The 23,183-nt window shown below is 50.8% G+C and overlaps 1 protein-coding gene across 6 annotated transcripts in view; it reads left to right on the top strand.

Moving 5' to 3' along the window:
* Positions 1–9,520: 9,520 nt before the first annotated feature.
* The window catches only part of WDR41 (WD repeat domain 41), a 48,749-nt gene continuing 35,086 nt past the window's right edge, over positions 9,521–23,183 (top strand). For 2 of the 6 annotated variants that reach the window (XM_070056309.1, XM_070056305.1), the window contains exons 1-2: positions 9,553–9,753; positions 11,704–11,819. In XM_070056309.1, the coding sequence (XP_069912410.1) occupies positions 9,703–9,753; positions 11,704–11,819 (167 nt within the window). In that variant the 5' untranslated portion in view covers positions 9,553–9,702. Of the gene's footprint in view, positions 9,754–11,703; positions 11,820–23,183 lie in introns of all 6 variants that reach the window. The other 4 variants (XM_070056307.1, XM_070056306.1, XM_070056310.1 and 1 more) reach the window with 4 other exon arrangements.

Genomic DNA, 23,183 nt, shown 5'->3' with positions numbered 1-23,183 from the left:
AAACTCCATAATTGATTATGTGTCTACCCTCTTAGCACCATTAAAGAAGGACTTCAAGGTTTCCTTCAAGGTTTGTTCATGTATTTATTTTAAAAGGAGAGAGGGAGATTGATCAATTTTCCATCTGTTGATTCACTCCCCAGATGGCTGCAACAGCTGAGTCTGGATTAAGCCAAGGCTGGCAGCCTGGAGCCCCATCCAGTTCTCCCACATGGATGGCAGGGACCTCAGTCCCAGAGCCACCATCTGCACCAGGTGCATTCGCAGGAAGCTGGATCGGAAGTGGTGGTGGAGGGGGTGGGGGTGTTAGGACTCCGACTGGTACTGTGATACAGCGTGCCAGTGTCCCAAGTGGTGGTGCCTCTCCAGGACTTTTGGGTTTAGACTTTAGATGTCTGCGTGAATTGAGGAGCTATACCCTGTTCAAACTATTGCATGTAACCATCACCAGTCTCTACAGAAAACTTTTCCATCACCCTCAACACAAACTCTGGATCTGTCACGTTTCCCATGCCCTGGCTTGTTAATCTCTACTCTCTGTCTCCATGAAGTTCCCTGTTCCAAGTATTTGCTGTAAGTGGAATCATACAGTATTTGCCTATTTTATTTAACATGGTTTCAAGGCCTCCCCATCATGCTTTAGCATATAAAAAATTCCATCCCTTTTATGATTCAGTAGTACTCAATTATATGTGTGGACCACAGTCTACTGACAGGCACTTGGGTAGTTTCTGCCCTTGGGATACTGTGAATAATCCTCTCTCTTAGAAGGGCGGCAGGGACCCAAGTACTTGGGCCCTCTCCCTCTGCCTTCCCAGGTTGCAGTAGTAGGAAGCTGGGTCAGACACAGAGCAGTCAGTACTTGAACAGGCACTCCCATATGGGGTGTGGTGTCAGAGATAGGTTCACCCTCTGAGCCACAAAGCTGGCTCCGTGGCTCTTCATTTGACAATTCCCACTAGTAGTGTGCAAGGACTGCAGTTTCTCCACATCACCATCAATGTTCAGTAGTTTCTCGTTTTTGCACATTATGCCAGGGGTTGGTGCTGTGGTGCAGTAGGTTAAACCTTGGCCTGCAGTGCCAGCACCCATATGAGCGGTGATTCAAGTCCTGGCTGCTCCACTTCCAATCCAGCTCCCTGCTAATGTGCCTGGGAAAGCAACAGAGGATGGTCCAAGCCCTTGGGCCCCTACACCTATGTGGGAGACCCAGAAGAAGCTCTTGGCTTCGGGTCAGCTGAGCTCCAGCCATCACAGCCATTTGGGGAGTGAACCTCTGTCTCTACCTCTTTAAAATAAATATTTTTAAAAAGCTACGCTGTGCTAGTATGTGTGAAGTGGCATTCTGTTGTTTTGGGGTGTTTCTCTGGTGGCTGACGACGTCTGTGCTCTCTGGATGTGCTCTGTGGCCATTTGTAGACCATCTTCAGAGAAATATCTACTTAAGTCCTTTGTTAGTTTTGGATTGGCTTGTTTCTGGTTGTTGACTTGTAGAGAACCTTTGTGGATTCTGGTTATTAATTCCTTATGTATATGATATGATCTAAGGATATTTTCCTCCTTTCTGTAGGTCATTATTTTGTTCTTTTGAGAGAGGAACAAAAGTTCTTATTTTTGCAAAAACTCCAGCTTACCTATTTTTTTCTTGTATTGCCTGAGCATTTGTTGTCATATACATTAAATTGTGGCCAAATCCAATGTTATGAAAATTTATGGCAGTTTTTTCTTCTAAGAATTGTATAGTTCTTGTTTATGTGTTTGATCCATTGTTAGTGAATATTTGCATATAAATAAGGGTCTAAGTTTATTCTTTTTTGTGTGAATATCATGTTTTCCCAGTACCATTTGTTGGAAAGACCCTACTTTTCCTCAGTGAATAGCCCCCCCCTTTTTTTTTGACAGGCAGAGTGGACAGTGAGAGAGAGAGACAGAGAGAAAGGTCTTCCTTTTTGCCGTTGGTTCACCCTCCAATGGCTGCCGCGGCTGCCACGCTGTGGCCGGCACACCGCGCTGATCCGATGGCAGGAGCCAGGTGCTTCTCCTGGTCTCCCATGGGGTGCAGGGCCCAAGGACTTGGGTCATCCTCCACTGCACTCCCTGGCCACAGCAGAGAGCTGTCCTGGAAGAGGGGCAACCGGGACAGAATCCGGCGCCCCGATCGGGACTAGAACCTGGTGTGCCCGCGCCGCTAGGCGGAGGATTAGCCTAGTGAGCCGCGGCGCCGGCCCTGTATTCTTGTAAGAGAATTAACTATGTATGGAAGGGCGTATTTTGAGGCTCTCTTCTCCATTCCTCTGGCCTACTTGCTCCCTGTACCAGTACTACACTGTTGTAATCACTGTAACTTTGTGTTAAGTTGGGAAATGTCAGTCTTCAAGCTTTTTCCCCAAGATTACTTTGAGTATGTGGAGTCCCTTGTAGTTCCATAAGAGCCTGGGGGTTATCTCTCCATTTCTGCAGCAAAGTTGCTGAAATTTTGATGACAGTGCACTGATTATTATTAATTATTAATGGGCAATATTGCTTGCTATCTTAACACTGGTATCTTCCTGTTCAGGAACATGGGATCTTTTAACTTATGTCTTAGTTTCCCTCAGCAATGTTTTGCAGTTTTCAGTGTATAAGTCTTTTTTTTTTTTTTTTTTTTTTTTTTTTTTTTTTTTTTTTGACAGGCAGAGTGGACAGTGAGAGAGAGAGACAGAGAGAAAGGTCTTCCTTTGCCGTTGGTTCACCCTCCAATGGCCGCCGCGGCCGGCGCACCGCGCTGATCCGATGGCAGGAGCCAGGTACTTCTCCTGGTCTCCCATGGCGTGCAGGGCCCAAGCACCTGGGCCATCCTCCACTGCACTCCCGGGCCACAGCAGAGAGCTGGCCTGGAAGAGGGGCAACCGGGACAGAATCCGGCGCCCCCACCAGGACTAGAACCCGGTGTGCCGGCGCTGCAGGTGGAGGATTAGCCTAGTGAGCCGCGGCGCTGGCTCAGTGTATGTCTTTAACCTCCTAGGTTAGATTTATCCCTAAGTATTTTTTTAAGATGCTATGGTAAGTGCAGTTACTTCATCATTTTCCCTTTTGGGTATGCATTGTTGGTTTATAGAAACAACTCACTGTATGCTCATCTTGTGAGCTGCAACTTAGCTGAGCTCATTTGTTAGTTCTAGTACTTTTCTTGCAGATTCTTTGGGTTTTATTTATAGGATCGTATCATCTGCAAATGTGGATTTATCTCTTCCTTTTCAATTTGGATGCTTTTTATTTTCGTGTAGTCACTCTGGCAGGAACTCCCAAATCGATGTTGGATGAAGTAGTCAAAAGACGCCCTTGTCTTGTTTCTGATTGTAGCGGGGAGGCTTGTGATTGTTCTTCCTTGAACCTAATGGTCACCGGGCTTTTCATAAGCACCCTCCTCTCTCTTCCCAGTTTTCTGAGACGTTGTTGTTCTTATGCAGGGGTGTGGGATTTGTCAGTTACTGTTGTGTGTCAGTTGAGTTGATCACGTGGTTCCCTCCCTTGTTCCATTAGCATGATTGTCACATTGCTTTTCTTGGTGAGTCACCCTTGAATTCCTAGAAAAAATCTCACTTGGTCGTGGTATATAATACTTACTCTCTCGTTGGTTAAATTTGCTAATTTTTTTTTTATTTTTATTTTTTGACAGGCAGAGTGGACAGTGAGAGAGAGAGACAGAGAGAAAGGTCTTCCTTTGCCGTTGGTTCACCCTCCAATGGCCGCCGCGGCCAGCGCGCTGTGGCCGGCGCACCACACTGATCCAATGGCAGGAGCCAGGTGCTTTTCCTGGTCTCCCATGGGGTGCAGGGCCCAAGCACCTGGGCCATCCTCCACTGCACTCCCTGGCCACAGCAGAGAGCTGGCCTGGAAGAGGAGCAACCGGGACAGAATCCGGCTCCCCGACCGGGACTAGAACCCGGTGTGCCGGCGCCACAAGGCGGAGGATTAGCCTAGTGAGCCGCGGCGCCGGCCTAAATTTGCTAATTCTGTATGACTATTGCTAAGGCATATTGTTGTGTAATTTTCTTAAGATGGTTTTATCTGGTTTTTTTTTTTTTTTTTTTTTTTTTTTTTTTTTTGACAGGCAGAGTTAGATAGAGAAAGAGAGAGAGAAAGGTCTTCCTTCCATTGGTTCACCCCCCAAATGGCTGCCACGGCCGGTGCTGTGCTAATCCGATGGCAGGAGCCAGGTGCTTCTCCTGGTCTCTCATGGGGTGCAGGGCCCAAGCACCTGGGCCATCCTCCACTGCCTTCCCAGGCCACAGCAGAGAGCTGGACTGGAAGAGGAGAACTGGGACAGAATCCGGCGCCCCCACTGGGACTAGAACCTGGGGTGCCGGCGCCACAGGCTGAGGATTAGTCTAGTGAGCCACGACGCCAGCCTTTATATGAGGATAATGCTGTCCTTGTATAATGAGTTAGTCCTTTTCTACTTTATGGAAGAAATTGTGTTAATTCTTTAAATTTTTGGCAGGTTCATCAGAAAATCCATCTGATCCAGGATTTTTCTTTGTTGGGAAGTTTTGGATTACTCTTTAAATCTCTTCTTAGAGGTCTATTGATACTTCCCACTACTTTTGTGTCAATTTAGGTAATTTTTGGTTTTCAAGAGGTTTGTTCACTTTTTTTCAGATAAAGTTTTTTGCACACCATTGTATACAGTAATCTCATACTCCTCTATCTCTGTGAGGTTGGTAGTTACGTCTCCACTTTCATTTTTGGTTTTAGTTATTTGAATTTTGTGTTTTTCTTTGTCAGGCCAGCTAAACGTTTGTCAATTTTGTTCATCTTTCCCAAGGACCAACTTTCTGTTCTACTGATTTTCTCTGTTTTGTTAATCACTGCTCTCACCTTGATCACTTCCTTCAATTAACTTTGGGTTTAGTTTGCTCTTACTTTTCCAGCTCCTTAACAGATAAGGTTTGCTTGGTTTAGATCTTTTTTTTAAGATTTGTTTTACTTATTTAATAGGTAGAGCTACAGAGAGATAGAGGGAGAGGTAGAGACAGAGGAATCTTCCATCTGCTGGTTCACTTCCCAAATGGTAGCAGTGACTGGGCTGGGCCAGCCCAAAGCCAGGAGCCAGGAGTTTCTTCTGGGTCTGCCAAGTGAGTGTCAGGGGCCCAAGCCCTTGGGTCATCTTCTGCTTTCCCAGGTGCATTATCAGGGAGCTGGATCAGAAACACAGCAGCCAGGACTGGAAGCAGCAGCCATGTGGGATGTCGGCGTTGCAAGCAGAGGCTTAGCCTGTTACCCCACAGCACCAGCCTCAGATCATCTTTTTAATGTTGGCATTTAAAGCTAGAAATTTCTCTCTGAAAACTGGTCTTACAGCATCCCCTAAGATTTGGCATGGTGCCAGAATTCAGCACGAGGTGTTTGAGAATTTCTCTTATGCTTTCTTTGACCCATTTGTTGAGCGTTTTCATTTCAATGTATTTGTGAATTTTCCAGGTGTACTTAAAAAAATATTTATTTATGTGAAAGGCAGAGAGAGTGCGAGATCTTCCATCTGCTAGTCCAGTCCCCAAGTGGCTGCAACAGCCATGTCTGGGCCAGGCAAAAGCCAGCCCCTAGGAACTCCACCAGGGTCTTCCACGTGGTTGCAGGGACCCAAGAGTTTGGGCCATCATCCACTGCCTTCCTAGGCACATGAGCAAGGCTGTATGGGAGGTGGAGCAGCCAGGACTTGAGCAGGTATTCCAGCAGGGAGCTGCAGGCGTAGTAACGCCAGCGCCTCGAGCGTTAACTTCTATTGCTGATGTCTGACATCAAAGGAGATACTTCATATGATAGGTGTCCTCTTAAACCTACTGACACTTATTTTGTGGCCTAATGTTTCGTAGAGAAGGTCCCGTGTGCTTGAAGAATGTGGGTCTGCTGGATAGAGTGTGTGGAGCACATTGCTAGCTTGTTTCCTCCGAGTCCTCTGTTCCTACTTACCTCCTAATTGTTGCAGCCATCGTTCCAAGTGAGCTACTGAAGTCCGCGTCTATTACTGTAGAACTCTTTCTACCTCCAGTTCTGTCAGTTTTGATATTTTGAGGGTGTTATTAGGTGTATAAAGTTTATAATTGCTTTATCTTTTTGCTTTTATTAATATGAATGACATTTACTTGTATGTAATTTAATGGTTTGTCTCTTGTATCCTTTTCTGATTTAAGGTCTCTTTGGTGTTAGGACTTCCATCCCAGCTCTTCTTTGGATACCTGTTTGCATGGAGTGGTCGCTTCTTTGCTTACACTTTTCCCTTTTCTTCTCCTTTCGCTTTTGATCTTTCTGTCTTTGGAGCTAAAGTAAGATTGTTATAGACAGCATAGGGCTGAATCACGGTGAGTTTATTTTTTTTCTTCTATTTTGAGAATCGGCTTTTTGTTTGAGTTTAACCCCTTTAATTTTAAAAGAAATTACTGATAAGAGAGGTCTTCTTTCATTTTATTTGTTTTCTAGAGCCTTATAGGATTTCTTCCATTATTGCTTTCTTTTGTGTGTATTTTCTGTAATGAATGTTTTGATTCCCTTTTGTTCTAGAGATCTTTGTGATAGCCATGAGAATATTAGTTAACATCCTAAAGCGATAATCTAATTTGAATTTATACCAATTTCGCTTCTCTAGCATACAAAAATTACTCCTGTACACCTCATCTCAACCTACTGAAATCACAAATGATGCCTTTATATATTGCGTGCCTAATCATATAGATTATTACTCTGTAAGCATTTGTATTTAAATTATTTGAATATACAATCTGGCTACCAACCAAAATGACGAAAGCACTGTTTTTGAGGTTGCCTGTGTATTTATCCGAGATCTTCATGCTTCATGTGGCTTTAAGTTACTGTCCAGCATCCTCTCATTTCAACCTGCAGGACTGCCTTTGGCATTTCTTAGTGGGCGGGTGCCGGGAACACATTCCTCAGCTCTTGTTTATTAATGAGTCAATTTCTTTAAAAATGCATCTACTTCAGAAGCAGAGACAGAGAGGGCCCCCACGCGAAGGGGTCAGGAACTGCATCACGTTACCCTGGGGGCAGCGTCTCCGTCCTAGGCCAGCTAGGCCAGGTGCCGGCCCCTCCCTCCCTTGTTCTTAGGGAGTGGTTTTGCTGGACAGTACTGAAACCACCAGCCCGGCCTCCCCTCCTCCGCCGCTGGTCTCCGACTGTCCGATGGCGGCCTCCCCTCCCCCGCGCTGTCCGATGGCGGCCTCCCCTCCTCCCCGCTGTCCGATGGCGGCCTCCCCTCCTCTGCGTTGTCCGATGGTGGCCTCCCCTCCTCCGCGCCGCTGGTCTCCGACTGTCTGATGGCGGCCTCCCCTCCCCCGCGCCGCTGGTCTCCGACTGTCCGATGGCGGCCTCCCCTCCTCCGCGCTGTCCGATGGCGGCCTCCCCTCCTCCCCGCTGTCCGATGGCGGCCTCCCCTCCCCCGCGCTGTCGGATGGCGGCCTCCCCTCCCCCGCGCTGTCCGATGGCGGCCTCCCCTCCTCCGCGCTGTCGGATGGCGGCCTCCCCTCCCCCGCACTGTCCGATGGCGGCCTCCCCTCCCCCGCGCTGTCCGATGGCGGCCTCCCCTCCCCCGCGCTGTCCGATGGCGGCCTCCCCTCCCCCGCGCTGTCCGATGGCGGCCGCCCCTCCCCCCCGCTGTCCGATGGCAAGGCTGTAGATCACCCGGCTGAGGAGCCGCGTAGGACGTCACGAGCTGCTCTCCCTTCCGTTTGCAGACTTTTCTCTCTTTTTTTCCCCAACAGTTTGATTGTGCATCTCAGCGTGTGGTTACTGACTTCCTGGATTTGCAGATTGCTTTCTTTCGTCAAAGGTGGAACTTTTCAGCCATTATTCCCTCAAACAGTACTTTTTCCTCCTTTCTTTGGCCTCCCGAGACTCCCACGTTCACATCTTGATCTGAGTGGGTGTCCCACAGGCCCCTTAGGACCGGCTCACTGTCCTCGTTCTTCGAGTCCTGAGACTTGATCATTTCGATTGTCTTTGATGCTTTTTCTTTCGACTCAGATCTGCTCCGAATACTTCCAGTGGATTTTTTTTTAATTTCAGTTAGGGACGTCCAGCAGGCCCTACTCCCTTCAGCCCTCTGAGCACTGCTGAGTGGGAGGGGCTGACACTGGGAGCTGCGGGCCTTTAAGGCGGCCTCGCCTCGGAGTTCCGAAACAGCCGCGGCAGAGTGGGCAGCATCACCGTTGGCTGGGTGGAGAGAGATCCGGCGCCTCCCGTCTCTCCAGCCTTCTCCACGTCCCTCCGGTAGCGCTCCACTGCAGAGACAGGGCAGCCAGGCCTCCAACTGCTCCTCTGCCAGTTAGCTCCCGGTGCCGCAGACGGCCAGGCCTGGACCAGGCGGAAGCCGTAAGCCAGAACTCAGGAGCTCACCCTGGGTGTCTCACGCCAGTGGCAAGGCCTCAGGTGCGGGACCCATCGTCTGCCTTCTGCACCCCAGCAGGAAGCTCCGCCAGAAGCAGAACCAGGACTCAACTCTGGCATCCCAGCTGCACCAGACGCCTGCGTCTACTATAACCTGTTTTTTTTGTTTTTTGTTTTTTTTTTTAACATATTTATTTGACAGGCAGAGCTACAGAGAGAGAGAGCGAGAGAGAGGTCTTCCATATGCTGGTTCACTCCCCAAATGGCTGCAACAGCCAGAACTGGGCTGATCCAAAGCCAGGAGCTTCTTTGGGGTCTCCCACATGAGTGAGGGGCCCAAGGACCTGGACCATCTTCCACTGCTTTCCCAGGCCACAGCAGAGAGCTGGATGGGAAGTGAAGCAGCCGGGACTAGAACCGGGTTGCACATGGGATGCTGGCACTGCAGGTGGCGGCTTTACCCGCTACCCCACAGCGGCGGCCCCATCCTCTGTCTCAAAGCAGGACGTCCGGCCCTCTCAACGATGCATAGAGCATTCTGCCTTGTTCCGAGACAGCAGCAATGTTACGCAGTCAGTTTTTTGCATTTCTGTTGCATCTGTCTAGTACATGTTTGTGAAATTAACGCCCTGGCTGGGGCTTTTTTGGCATTTGGGGGGCATTTTTGGTAGTTGTCTAAAATAATTTACGGCAGCAGCGTCAGCTGGGCCTCGCAAGTACTCATGGAAATTAAGTCAGATCTACGCCGCGCACGAGCCGGCCCGGTGCATCTCCCCTCATCCTGCAGGGCATCCCCAGGCAGACCGCGGTCTGGGGCGGAAGGCAGGAAGCGCCCCGCGTCCTTCGGCCGTCCGCTCTCTGGAGGTGTGCATCGGGGCAGACTGCGTCCAGCGCAGGGCAGCGGCTTCACGGCCGGCCGGCTGGCTCGGGGCTGCGCTTTCCTGATCCAGGGCAGCAGGTGCAGGCGCCCCCGCGGGCATTCACGCAGAGCCCCGGCGCGGGCCCTGTCGGCCGGCGCCCACACGCCCCTGCACCCGGTGGCTGCCCCGCCGGTTCGCCCACGCGGTAACGCACGCCGCGCCGCCCACGCCCTCGCCCCCGGGCGCTGCGCCGCGCTCGCCCGCTAGGGGCCGCCCGAGACGCCGTCGGCCTGGGCCGCGCCGCGCATGCTCGCTCGCGGGCTCCGCCGCCGCCTGTGCCGCGGCCTGCGTCCGGCCCCGCTGCGGCCCCGAAGTCCGGCCCCGAAGTCCGGCCCCGCGCCCGCGCCCGTGTCCCGTGTCCCCGGGCGGCGCGAGTGCGCGTCGGCGAGTGCCCGCCGCCCGCATGCTGCGCTGGCTGATCGGGGGCGGCCGGGAGCCCCCGGGGCTGGCCGAGGTAAGGGGCGCCCCTCGCGGCCGCGGGGCCTGGCCCGGGTGCCCGCGTCCCTGGTGCGTGAAGTCGCAGGCCCCGAGGGGGTAGGGTCCCGCGGTCAGGGCGGTCAGGGCGGGCGGGCTCGCTCGCGCCGTCTGAGCAGGAAGCTTGGCGCGTCGCCCGCCTGCCCGGCCGTCACTTCCTCCAGTTTGCAGCTGAGGTATATTTGTAATTTTTTTGATTTTTACTTTACCCTACATGGGCGCCGGTTCGAGTCCCAGCCGCTGCACTTGCGATGCGGCCCTCGGCCCGCGCCCGCCTCCGCCTGCGCCTGCGCGTCCTGCTCTGCCCCGTCCTGGCTTCCTCTCTGCCCCTCCTCCCCGCCTTGGGTCATCAAGACGGGCTTCTTTTATTTATGTGTTGAAAGTGTGCCTGAGAGCCAGGCTGGAGCTGGGAGCCGGGAGCTCAGCCCAGGTCCCCCCGGGTAGCAGGAGCCCGCGGCTTGAGCCCTCGGAGCTTTCTCCCGGGTTTGTCCTCGCACAGGGCTGGAGCCAGGAACGGGGCTGCGAGTCCAGCCAGCACTCCAGTGTAAGGTGTGGGCACCCTGTTTGTAATTTAATTTTATTATTATTATTATCGATAGGTAGAGTTACAGACAGTGAAAGAGAGACAGAGAGAGAGAGGAAGGTCTTCCCTCCGTTGGTTCATCCCCACGGGAGCCAGGTGCTTCTCCTGGTCTCCCCTGGGGTGCAGGACCCAAGCACTTGGGCCATCCTCCACTGCACTCCCAGGCCACAGCAGAGAGCTGGCCTGGAAGAGGGGCAACCGGGACACTGTCAGTCGTATGGGATGTGGGCTCTGCAGGCGGAGGCTTAACCTAGTGTGCCACAGCTCCGGCCTCGGCTCATCAGTTTTTTTTTGTTTTGTTTTTTAAGGGATATTTTATTTGAAAGAGTTACAAAGAGAAGGAGAGACAGAGAGGGAGAGAGAGATCCTCCATCCACAGGCTTACTCCCCAATCGGCCGCAATGCCAGCTCATTGATTTTTTTTTTTTGACAGAGTTATAGACAGTGAAAGAGAGAGAGAGAAAGGTCTTCCATCCGTTGGTTCACTCCCCAAATGGCCTCCACGGCTGGTGCTGTGCTGATCCGGAGCCAGGAGCCAGGTGCTTCTCCTGGTCTCCCATGTGGGTGCAGGGCCCAAGCACTTGGGCCATCCTCCACTGCACTCCCGGCCACAGCAGAGCTGGACTGGAAGAGGAGCAGCCGGGACTAGAACCCGGCGCCCAGATGGGATGCCAGTGCTGTAGGTGGAGGATTAACCAAGTGAGCCACGGCGCCGGCCCGCCAGCTCATTAATTTTTAAGTCAGATTTAAAAAATTTTCTTTTCCTTTGCTTTTTTATTTTTAATAAAATGTATTTGAAAGGGGGAGGTACAGAGAAAGAAGGAGACAGAGAGGTCCTCCATCTGCTGGTTCACTCCCCAAATGGCCACAACAGCTGGGACTAGGCCAGGCCAAAGCCAGGGGCCGGGCGCTTCTTCTGGGTCTCCCATGTGGATTTCTCGGGCGCAAGCCCTTGGGCCACCCTCTGCTGCTTTCCCAGGCGCGTTAGCACGGAGCTGGGCTGGGAAGCGGAGCAGCCGGTGCACACATGGGATGTCGGCACTGCAGGTGGATTCTTACCTTCTATGCCACAGTGCCGGCCCCTTGAGTGTTTCAGTAAGAAGTCTTCGCTGAAACGAAGTTCACCCTTTCTGTAAATCTGTGACTTGAGAGAACTGACATTTCTTGCCTGAATTTGTGTTGAGGGTGTTTACGTGGAATTGGCAGCTTACCGGGAAATACTACTTAGTGTTAGAACGTGATATTTTGTAGCTTTTAAAACGGATATTCTTAGATGTGTATCATGTGGTTATATCCAGTGTGGTCTCCTATTGTAAGTCATCTCTTTTTTGTTTTTTCCATCACAAGAAGTCTCCCTTGCAGTCAATAGGTGAAGAGCAAACCCAGAACCCCTACACCGAGCTGCTGGTGCTGAAAGCTCACCATGACATCGTGCGATTCCTGGTGCGGTTGGACGAGTACAGGTAAGAGATTTTCATCGATAGACTACGTTTGGAAACACTTTTTAGGGCATTTTATATTAATACCCTCACAATTAGTCCATCAATAAATACCCTCACAATTAGTCCATCTTTTCTAACAGGGTCAGAACTCTCGTTATGGACTCCTGTGTCTTGACGAGATGTCTGACTGTCGCTGCAGGCTTTTTCTTGCCCAAGTCAAGGTGTCACCTCTGGTGATTGACGAGCGTTTTTGAGTTTTCAGAAACATTCTTGTTACTCAGAGGTGGGGACACTTTTTCTGCAGAGGGCCACTTGGGTGTTTATAACCTCATTCGTGGGTCATACAGTTACCATCTTAAAAGTTAACCTGCCGCAGGCTTATTGAATTTCGAGTCCTACTCTGTGGTTGCCTGGCAAGGCCAGGCCGAATGATTTCGCAGGTCTCTGTGGCTGGCCGGCCGAACACTCCCTGCTCTGGTCGAGGAAATGCATTGCTTTAACCCTGTCTTAAGGGTGAACCTGAATTTGAGAAATGAATAAATGTTTAAGTATTAGGTGCATCGGAGCTGTGCCGATGCGAAGCCAGGAGCCTCCTCCGGGTCTCCCACGTGGGTGCAGGGGCCCAAGGACTTGGGCCATCCTCCACTGCCTTCCCAGGCCACAGCAGAGAGCTGGATGGGAAGTGGAGCAGCCGGGACTTGAACTGGTGCTCAGATGGGATGCCGGCACTGCAGGTGGCAGCCTTACCCACTACACCACAGTGCCGGCCCAGGAATTTGCTCTTTTTAGTGTATGGTAAGATCACAAGCTGAGTTGTTGACGAAGTGTACGTAGCAGGTAATTAGTAGGCAGTTGAGTGAAGGGTGACTTCTCCTGGTGAGGTGGACACTCCTCGCCGGCCCTGTTGTCTCCCCCAGGGATTCTGTCACCGTCCCTGCTTTCCTCCTGGCTGTGCTACGTTTTTCCCCTTCCTTTTTGGTTCCATGAGACCATGCTCCTGTGAGTATTCCAACTCTGATTACTGCTTTTGATGAATGTTGTCTTTGTTTCTTCTTTTCAAGTTTTTATTTATTTAATTTATTTGAAAGGCGTAGAGAGATCTCCCATCTGCTGCTTCACTGCCCAGACACCCACAACCGCCAGGCCTGGGCCAGGCCGGAGCTGCGAGCCGGGAGGTGAATCCTGATCTCTGATGCGAGTGGCAGGGACCAAGCAGTTGAGCCGTCACGGGGTGCTTCCCACGGTCTGCGCTTGCAGAAACCCAGAATTGGCAGCGGCGCTGGGACGAGAGCCCAGGTGCTCCGGTGTGACGTGCTGATGTCCTCAGTCATGTCTCCGTGTTGCACCAGACACCACCCACTCCTGCTCTTTTTTTTTTTTTTTTTTTTTTGAGACTTAAAAGCGAGATTTGTTAGGGTCAGAGATCTCCAGCCAGAGTGGCATGGGGGAGGGGTGTCTTCTGCTTTGTGGACGTCTTTGGCGTTGAGTTGCGCTTAGGCCAGCTGGACAGGGGACGGGCGCTGCCCTTGCCTTAGACACCAGGTGCAGCCTTCCGGCTTCCAGGCAGCCTGCCCTTAAAGGCAGCTGGGAAGTTTGCACCGCTCCCTCTGGCCTGACAGTGTTCTGCAGTGACTCACAGAACTCGAAGCACCCTGCGTGGCACTGTCGCTTTTTAATAGATGGTGCGAATCAGGACCAAAGAGGTAGCCCCACTGGGCGAGGTCTAGGAGAGCCCCGAAGGTCAAAGCTGCTGTGTCCTCAGGACTTGGGCTCTCAGGACATCAGTCATGTTATCAGCATGGATGGAGCTGTGCATGTCTGAGTTTTTATTGGGGATTCGCCACATAGGTTCGGGTTCGGGTCCCTGGCCACTTGACTCAGTGGCCTCCCGACATTTATTCTTTAATAAATTCTTTAATTTTTAATTTTTTTGTTTTAAAAGATTTTTTTTTTGTTAAAGTCCTTTCTCACAGAGTAAACATGGTTCCCTGAAACGGCTCTAAGAACACAGTGATACACCCTTCCTGTCTTTCCCCTTCTCCCTCCCACTGTTCCTCTTCCCTTTTTTACTTTTGAGATAACACATTTGGAATTCACATTACAGTAAAAATGCTGATTGGTTCACTGAATGAGAAGGTTAATGAGTAAAAAGCAAAAACAGCTCAATAGGCTAGTTCTAGTCCTGGTCGGGCGCCGGATTCTGTCCCGGTTGCCCCTCTTCCAGGCCAGCTCTCTGCTGTGGCCCAGGAGTGCAGTGGAGGATGGCCCAAGTGCTTGAGCCCTGCACCCCATGGGAGACCAGGAGAAGCACCTGGCTTCTGGCTTCGGATCAGCGTGATTCACCAGCCGCAGCGGCCACTAGGGGGTGAACCAACAGAAAAGGAAGACCTTTCTCTCTGTCTCTCTCTCTCACTGTCCACTCTGCCTGTCCAAAAACAACAACAACAACAACAACAACAACAAAAAAAACCCGAGTTTAGTGGGGATATAGACAAGAGCTGTATACAGTAATTGAACGGAAAAATGACCATTTCCCCATACATAATACATTTTAAAGCAATCATAGATCATTAAAACTGCAGTAGTATAACATTCTTAGCACTGTGTCTCGGGAATTTAAATCCATAGAGAGTTTTCTTTCAGGGTGTAGTCCCTCATTTTCACGTAGATTTTCGGGATTCCATGTTTATTTCCGTCCTCTGTGAAGTGCTCTCTTGCCGCCCTTGTTATGTCAGGATCTGTTGTGGGCTGTCTTGTAGAACTGTGGTCTCCGCACAAATGCTGACAGAACCGTGGTTTCCCCACACTGGTGCTCGTGTGCACCTTAGCTCAAGGCTACAGCACAACTCAAAGCAGGCAGGGGCTGTGGGTGAGTGTGTCGGTTACTGCTGTCCTGTCTGCTGTCACCCACAGAGCAGCTGAGAACAGCCGCCATCTCAGTTCCTTCTCTGGACGGTAGTTTGGGCTCGGCTGGCTGAGTTTTCTTGCCTGTGCCAGGACCACTGATCTTAGCTGGGGCCACTCTGTCTGTGGTCAGTGGTAGACGGACTGCGGCTGGTTCACGTGGTCTTACTGGGACCACCACAGCCTCTGTCTCCGGTGCTTGCTCTAGTAGGGATCGTGGAAGTTGTTTGTTTATTTATTTTTTAAAGATTTATTTATTTATTGGATAGAGTTACAGAGACAGAAATCTTCCGTCCGCTGGCTCACTCCCCAAATAGCCCCAATGGCCAGGGCTGGGCCAGGCTGAAGCCCAGAGACGGGAGCCTCATTGGATCTCCCACGTGGGTGCAGGGGCCCAAGCACTTGGGCCATCTCCTGCTGCTTTCCCAGGCCACAGCAGAGAGCTGGATGGGCAGTGGAGCAGCCCTCAAACTCGTGCGCTGTGGGGTGCTGGCCCTGCAGGCGGCGGCTTCCCCGCTGCACCACCGAGCTTAATGATGGTAGAAGGGGCAGCTCCCAAGTAGGAGGCTTTTTGGGCCTCTGCGTTTATCCCATTTTCTGCTGTTTCTGGCCAGAGCAAGCCAGGAGCTCGTGCACATCCACCAGGTGGCTGAATGAACTGTGCCTCCTGATGGCCGAGTCCTGTTGCTGGTGTTGTGTGTAGGGAGGGGCGTGATTGGTGGCCATGCTTGCTGTTCAGCACCGTGAATCTCCATGTCTGGAATTGATGGCGAAGCCTGCCTTTTGGCTTCCACGGTTCAGTGATGATATGACTTCATGAGTTACTTGCAATTCTTTGCTTAACATACGATTAGGCATGAAGTTTTGCAGTCAGAGAAGTCTGTAACTTTGAATCCATGTTTCATTTTAGAAAACTTTATTCTGTAGTATGCTAACATGTAAGAGCTTTAAAGAGTCATTCTTGTATAACTTAGAAGAAGGACATCTACAAGCCATAGTGTCGTGAACAGAATTGAGAGCTAGGTGTTTTCACTCTTCATATTTTCCGTAGGCTGGAGTTGTGTTTACTCTTGCATATGTATATTCTTTATACATGGTCAGATTACAGAAATACTTCTCCAGTTCTTAAATAAATTTTATATAGTTACACTTTTTATGTTTTTACTTAGCTTTTGTAGGCATTACATTCTGGTTTGTTGGTCAGCTGTTGTAATCCAGGTTTCACGCTTCAAGTCTTTAGATAATATCATCTTATTGAAAATTTTGCAGAAGGATTTTCTTGTTTTCTCGGTGGCTCAGCTAAAATCAGTGAGTGGAAAATTTTCTCAGATTGGTTTTTGAAGATACCAAATAAATCCTGTCTACCCTAACAGACAGCTGCCTTTTCTTCTTTAGTATTTTTTGAACATGAAGTGAGGGTCATATTGATTGGGGGATCACTAAGGAAGGCTAAGCCTCAGCCAGAGTCTTCCAGAAAACAGACTGTGCTAAAATTGCATGTAATACTCTAGCATTGGACACATTAAGCTAAACTGAGTTCATAACACATTTTAAGAATAGTTTTCTCTGTTGCTTATTTGGCCAGTCCTCGATCCTCCAGGAAACAGACAAGGTTATCTAGGATGGTGATCATGACTGGAAGAGAATCAGATGACCCATGAAGTGCCAGCCCGGAGAGCAGACGTGCGGCTGTAGAGTCGCAGAGCAAGCAGACTTGGCTCAGTAAGATAAGCCACTCCAAACAAGCGCTGTGTGCCGTGTTCGAGAAGGTTCTCTGCAGCTAAGAGTATTCTCCCAGATGGTTTAGATCCTCTTAGTATCTGAGTCCCCTGGGAAGCAGCCGCTGCGATGGAGTTAATCAGCGACAGGTTTGTTAGGGAGAACGGCCAGTGGAGGAGGAGGCAGGAGGCGCGGTTGATCAGGGGAGCCGCCAGGCTGTGATGTCGATGGGACGTCATCTCGGCCAGCCTGATGGGGATCTCGGGGTGAGCTGGGGGACTGCCCTCTGTGGGAGTTCTGTGCTGTATGTAAATAGGTGGGGCTCTGGGCCCCGACCCGGGAGCCGCTGGCTGTTAGCTGGGACTGCTTCTGCGTGCTGAAGTCCCAGTGATCTGAGCTAGTGTGACTACAGTGTGATCACGGCCCCCAGAGTCCACAGCTGGAGGCGGCCAGGGGGCGGCGTTCCTCCCAGCGGCCAGCTGGTCCCGGAGAGGACCCGGGAGGTACGCCTTTCTGTCCGCTGGCTTCGTCATTCTGAGTTGGGCTGTTTTCTTTGTAAGTTTCAGCAATACACTCGCGTAGGACATGCACCTGGACAGCTTTTTAAGAAGCTGTAAGCAGGACACTGATTGATGTAGTTCTTTGGTGACTCGAAAAACCTGGAAAGAGGTGTAAGTGGAATTCCTTTGTCTTGAGGTCCAGCAGCTACGATCCTGGTGACGGACTATGTATCTGCAGTTTTTAAGTGCTTGTATCCAGCATCACGTTGAATTTAGACATCTTGATTTATTACAGATTTCTTTTTTTAAGACCCATGACACCACCACTCCCGTCCCCTACACCTGCTTCGAAACCCTTATGTGACTCTTGGTGGTGAATTTGTTTTTTTAGTTTCTGCTGTTTCTGGAGAAGTGCTTTGCATCAGGGAACGGAACAAGCCAGTGTCACTGTGCCTGTGTTCTCCTGGTGGCTTGCAGCTGCACTGTGCCTCGTTGGCTAGGACACCGTCAGGTTTGAGAGGGAGATGGGGGTGGGTGGGAGCGTCCGTCAGTCTGCGACAAGAACAGCAGGTGTGTGACACAGTCGCACTTCCAGCTTCCTGTCACCTGAGCAGCAGAGTCCTATAATGGCCAGGGAAGACTGGCTGCCTCGTCTACAAAACACCTGCCGAGCACTGACAATCACTGCATTCAAGGGCGTTCAAATGTACCTTTTTTTTTTTTTTTTTTTTGACAGGCAGAGTGGACAGTGAGAGAGAGAGAGACAAAGAGAAAGATCTTCTTTGCCGTTGGTTCACCTTCCAATGGCCGCCGCGGCCGGCGCGCTGCGGCCGGGGCACTGCGCTGATCCGATGACAGGAGCCAGGTACTTCTCCTGGTCTCCCATGGAGTGCAGGGCCCAAGCACTTGGGCCATCCTCCACTGCACTCCCGGGCCACAGCAGAGAGCTGGCCTGGAAGGGGGGCAACCGGGACAGAATCCGGCGCCCCGACCGGGACTAGAACCTGGTGTGTCGGTGCCGCAGGCGAAGGATTAGCCTAGTGAGCCGCGGCGCCGGCCTTAAATGTACCTTTAAAAACCCACCTGACAGTCTGAGCAGGTTGGTTCAGAGCCGCAATGGATGGCAGCAGACCCTGCACGTTTAAATCCACGGTGACACTCTCAGAACTCACTAGTTAGTTTTGAAGGAGAATGCTAGGGGACTCTCACTTTTTTTTGATACTTTATTATTTATTTGAAAGGCAGAGTTAGACAGACAGGCAGAGAGACCATTTGCTGGTTCACTGCTCCAGATAGCTACAGTGGCTGGAGCTGGGCCCATCCAGCGCCAGGATCTTTCGCTGGGTCTGCTGCACAGGTGCAGGGGCCCAGGCACTTGGGGCATCTGCTGCTGCTTTCCTAAGTGCATTAGCAGGGAGCTGATCAGAAGTGGAGCAGCTGGGACTCAAACCAGCACCCGTGTGGGGTATTGGTGCCAGAGGGAGCAGCTTTACCTGCTAATAAGCCACCTAACTCATACTTTTAAAAATTGGGAAGTAAGAGAACAAATTCAAGATATGTGCTGCCTTTGCCACATGAATAGCACCTTGAAATCAGCCGTAACTGATAGGAAGAAGTGTCTCTTTATAGAATTGGAATATTACAACTTTGCAAGCTGTAATATTTAGGGGAGAAAAAAAATTTCTGCTACTTAGGTTTGTGTGTCAGGGCTCTGCGATTAGACTGACAAAATACAGATTAAGACGAGAAACAAATACATTAACGCACGCATACGTGTTAACAGTGGCGTTCTTCGTGATGAGTGATTCCAAGGGCTGGCTCACACCTGGGCTTCCCGAGGGCCGTGTGTGCGCTTCGCCCCCAAAGTGAGGGGAAGCGCGTGGTCACTGCCTTTCCTCAGTCCCTCAGCTGAAGGTCACCCTGGCAGGAAGGCGGGTGCTGGGGCTGCGTACCTGAACTCTGAGGTGAAATAAACGGAGGCGCTGATAGTCGATGACTGTGCACGTCCCACTGAAGTCCAGTCTGCCAGGAGTTACGTCTTCTGCTAGAGTGCGTGTGCTGCCGGTGAAGTGAGCGTATCAGAGATTCACCTCGGAGCCTGCTGAACTGCGTAGCTCCGTCCCCTGCTGCGGAGGAATGGAGCCAGCAGGATCAGACAGGAGCGCTACGGGGCGGATGAGTCTGGTTTCTACACAGAGAGATTGCAGGGAAAGCTTGATGGAGAATGAAGGAGTGGAATTAAAGATTCAGCACCCAGGGCCAACGTGTGGGTCTTGTTTGGGTCCTGCTTCTGAGTGATAGACTCTTGAAAAGTGCTATTTTTTTTTCACAAAGGGAAACTGGACAGCTCCCTGGGTGTGTGAAGACATAGCGTTAACTGCAGGTTTGCTGCAGAAGCGTCCCTAGGGATGAATGTGTAGTGCTGGTGGCGTGAGACACAGGGCTGGCACGTGTTTCAGGATCATGAGAGGAGGGCGGGTGGATGTGGGTGGAGTAACACAGCTGATGAGCCCTTGGGCACTTCCATTATCCTGCCGCTCCACTTCAGTGTATTTAAGCTCTCCCTAATGAAAGCTGAAAAATTACTTGATATGAGAAAATAAAAATGCCAATTTAAAAGATTCTTGTTGCAGTGTGATAGAATGTGTGTCGTAGGTGTTAGGGTTTCAGTATTACATGGACACCGCCCCTGTTTCCCTTTGAGGACAGAATTGACTAAGAATAAGTGCAGGGATTGCACAGGCGGAGACGAGCTCGTGAGCCTGGTGAGGTCATAATAGAGAAGACGCGGAGGGAGAGATGGGACTTCGACCTGCAGGCACAGTGGACTCCCTTACGCTCCACCCTAAATCAGGGCGCTTGCTCACCGGAGCCTTGGAGCCACTGGACAGCTGTCGGCGTCCCACTTAGGTGACCTGAGTGTTCCCCTCTGGACAGACAGATCCTCAGAGAAGGTGAAGAAGAGGTGGCCCTGAGCACGTAGAGTTTTCTGGCTCACCCGCGCCAGGGGCAGAGAGGCCAGGGGTGTTTCTCCCATGAAGTTCCTTCATGGAAACTGGAACTCGAGGGGGTGTCCCCTTTGAGGGGGGCATGTTCTTTACACTGTGAACGCGATGTGTCGTTCAGCTTTTGCAGTGTAGGGACAGGACGGCAGAATTTACTTAAGATTTTACCCTTGCCAGTGACTGTGGGAACTGTGAAAATTTCCACCTTCAGTCTGATTGTGAGCTGAAAGCAGACCTTAGACCTTACGTAGTAGGGTTGTGTTAACACAGTACATTTGTTTTAAACCAGGGAAAAAGTGAGAAATTCAGACAGATAACACTATCAGTGGTCACAGTGCTCGTGACTCCGGGAAGTCCGTTCAGCCCCTGTGAGTCTCTGTGTACTTCTCCAGGTGGCTTTAAGTAATTCTGCATGTAAACGAGAATCTACTTTAAATGAATTTTAAGTTATTTTAATTTTTGTGTAGTTTCTAGTACTATAGTAACTTTTCAACTTAATTTTATTGTAAAAACACAGCATTTTAGTTTGATCCTGTATTAGCAGGTAACTTGTGAATTAGGTAGGAAGTCAGGTGACCCTGGAATTTTCTGCATTGCTGTAGTATATGCTATTTTGAGTTTTTTAGTTCTTTATGGTATGTTGGTATGGGATACAGGAAGATTTATGGGCTGTAATTGTTAGGAACTTTAAGAGTACTTGAATTTGTTGGAAATTTGGCTTAATAGAATTGGTTTCACATGAGTAAGAATTGTTAAATCAGTGTTTGCTGGTGAATATAAAAACTTGTGAAATGTCTTACTCTGCAGATGTTTGACACTTCAGTGTATTGTCAGCCCCATGTTGGCGAGGATGAGAGAGGGGCCTGGCACTGTGGCAGGCTAAGCCTCTGGCTGTGGCACTGGCTTCCCATATGGGCTCTGGTTCATGTCCTAGGTGCTCCTCTCTGGATGCAGCTCTCTGCTGTGGCCTTGGGATGCAGGAGAAGATGGCCAAGTCCTTGGGCTGCTGCACCAGCATGGGAGACCCTGAAGATGCTCCTGGCTCTGGATGGGCCCAGTTCCAGCCACTGTAGCTATTTGGAGGAGTGACCAACAAATGGTCTCTCTGCCTGCCTGCCTAACTCTGCCTTTCAAATAAATAATAAAGTATCCAAAAAAAAGTGAGAGTCCCCTAGCGTTCTCCTTCAAAGTTAACTAGTGAGTTCTGAAAGTGTCACTGTGGATTTAAACGTGCAGGGTCTGCTGCCATCCATTGCGGCTCTGAACCAACCTGCTCAGACTGTCAGGTGGGTTTTTAAAGGTACATTTGAAAGCCCTTGAATGCAGTGATTGTCAGTGCTCGGCGGGTGTTTTGTAGACGAGGCAGCCAGTCTTCCCTGGCCATTATAGGACTCTGCTGCTCAGGTGACGGGAAGCTGGAAGTGCGACTGTGTCACACACCTGCTGTTCTTGTCGCAGACTGACGGACGCTCCCACCCACCCGCATCGCCCTCTCAAGCCTGACGGTGTCCTAGCCAACGAGGCACAGTCCAGCTGCAAGCCACAGGGTGGAAGCCCTTTCTCTTCTCTCTTGTTGCTCCCCCTCTTCGTGGAGGAGTGACACTAAACCCTGCCTAGGTTTCCTAACCGAGTCACGGCACCATTATGTCGCTCCCCCTCTTCATGGAGGAACGACACAGGACCCTGCACTGTTCTTTTGTCTGCTCGGCCCTCCCCGGGTTTGCTGCTGGTTCTTCCCGGGTTGGCTACCGTCCCTTCCACTTCCGTGGAAGGGCGGTTCCCCCTGCCACTTTCCCCACTTCCGCGGGGGAGCGGCACACCGCCGGCCGGCTCTCTCGGGGGCTGCACAGGTGTTCCTTCAGATAGATGTTCCTGGTGCATGTTGTCTCTCTCCTCCTTTATAGTCCTCTTCCGCCAATCCCAACTCGGCTGCCCACACGCCGAGTACGCTGCTCTCCTCCAATCAGGAGCAGGTCCTGCTGTTTGTTGGTTGAACTGGAGGCAGCTGTGTAGAAGCTGTTTCCTCCTCTCCCAGCGCCATATTGTGGGAGAGCAGATGCATAGAATAAGTCTTAATTCCAGTAACTTAGTCTAGTCCGAGTTGCTCCCAGTTGCTCCCCACACTCTCCCTTTTTTGACTATAACTCTTCCTCTCAAATAAACAACAATGTTAAAAAAAAGACAAATTTTTCTGCAGTGATCAAAGGCAAGGTGTTCAGGGGGATGCTTTCTATAAAGGAGGTGGGTGAGGGAGAGTTCTCAGGAAGCCACGGGGCAGCCCTGCCGCCTCACAGAGCAGCGTCAGACTGAGCTCCTGGGCCAGGGCCCTGCCGTGCTCTTCTCAAGGTAGGTGTGCACAGTTAGTTTCATTCTCTCTTTTTTTTTTTTTAATTTTTATTTGACAGGTAGAGTTATAGACAGACAGACAGACAGAAAGGACTTCCTTCCGTTGGTTCATCCCCCAAATGGCTGACACGGCCGGCGCTGATCCGAAGTCAGGAGCCAGGTGCTTCCTCCTGGTCTCCCATGTGGATGCAGAATCCAAGCACTTGGGCCATCCTCCACTGCCCTCCCGGGCCACAGCAGAGAGCTGGACTGGAAGAGGAGTAACCGGGACAGAATCCGGTGCCCATATGGGGTGCTGGTGCCGCAGGCGGAGGATTAGCCAAGTGAGCCACGGTGCCGGCCCCCTTTCTCTCTCTCTCTCTTTCTCTCTCCCTCCCTCCCTCCTTCTCTATTTCTGTATCTCCCTCCCTCCCTTCCTGCCTTCCTCCCTTCCTTCCTTTTTCATTTCTTTGAGAGGCAGAGTTACAGAGATAGGGAAAGAGAGAGAGAGAGAGATCTTTGAGCCACTGGTTCAGTCCCCAAATGCCAGAAGTGTCTTCCAGGTCTCCCACATGGTTGCAGAGGCTGGAACACCTGGGCTGTCTTCCACTGCTTTCCCGGGCCAGGAGCAGAGAGCAGGATTGGAGGAGGAGCCGCTGGGACTCGAACCCACGCTCGTGTGGGATGCTGGTGCCACAGGTGGAGGCATAGCCTACTATGCCACAGTGCTGGCCTCTAGTACATATTTCTTGGAAGAATGAGTGAATCATTAACGCAATAAATTTAGTCGTACTCGGGGTGGGATGTTGTAGAAGGGCTCCCTTAAACTGTGCTGCACCTTGTTAAATTTGTCTTTTACATGCATTGTTTTTGCTTGCTCATTTAATTGAGTAATCTCAGAGTATTTTTAAGGAGTTGGCTTCACATTAAGA

The sequence above is a fragment of the Oryctolagus cuniculus genome, chromosome 14 (genome assembly GCF_964237555.1).
Source record: "Oryctolagus cuniculus chromosome 14, mOryCun1.1, whole genome shotgun sequence".
Classification (NCBI taxonomy): Eukaryota; Metazoa; Chordata; class Mammalia; order Lagomorpha; family Leporidae; genus Oryctolagus; species Oryctolagus cuniculus.
Note: the sequence above shows the minus strand (reverse complement) of the source record. Positions and strands in the feature narration are given on the sequence as shown.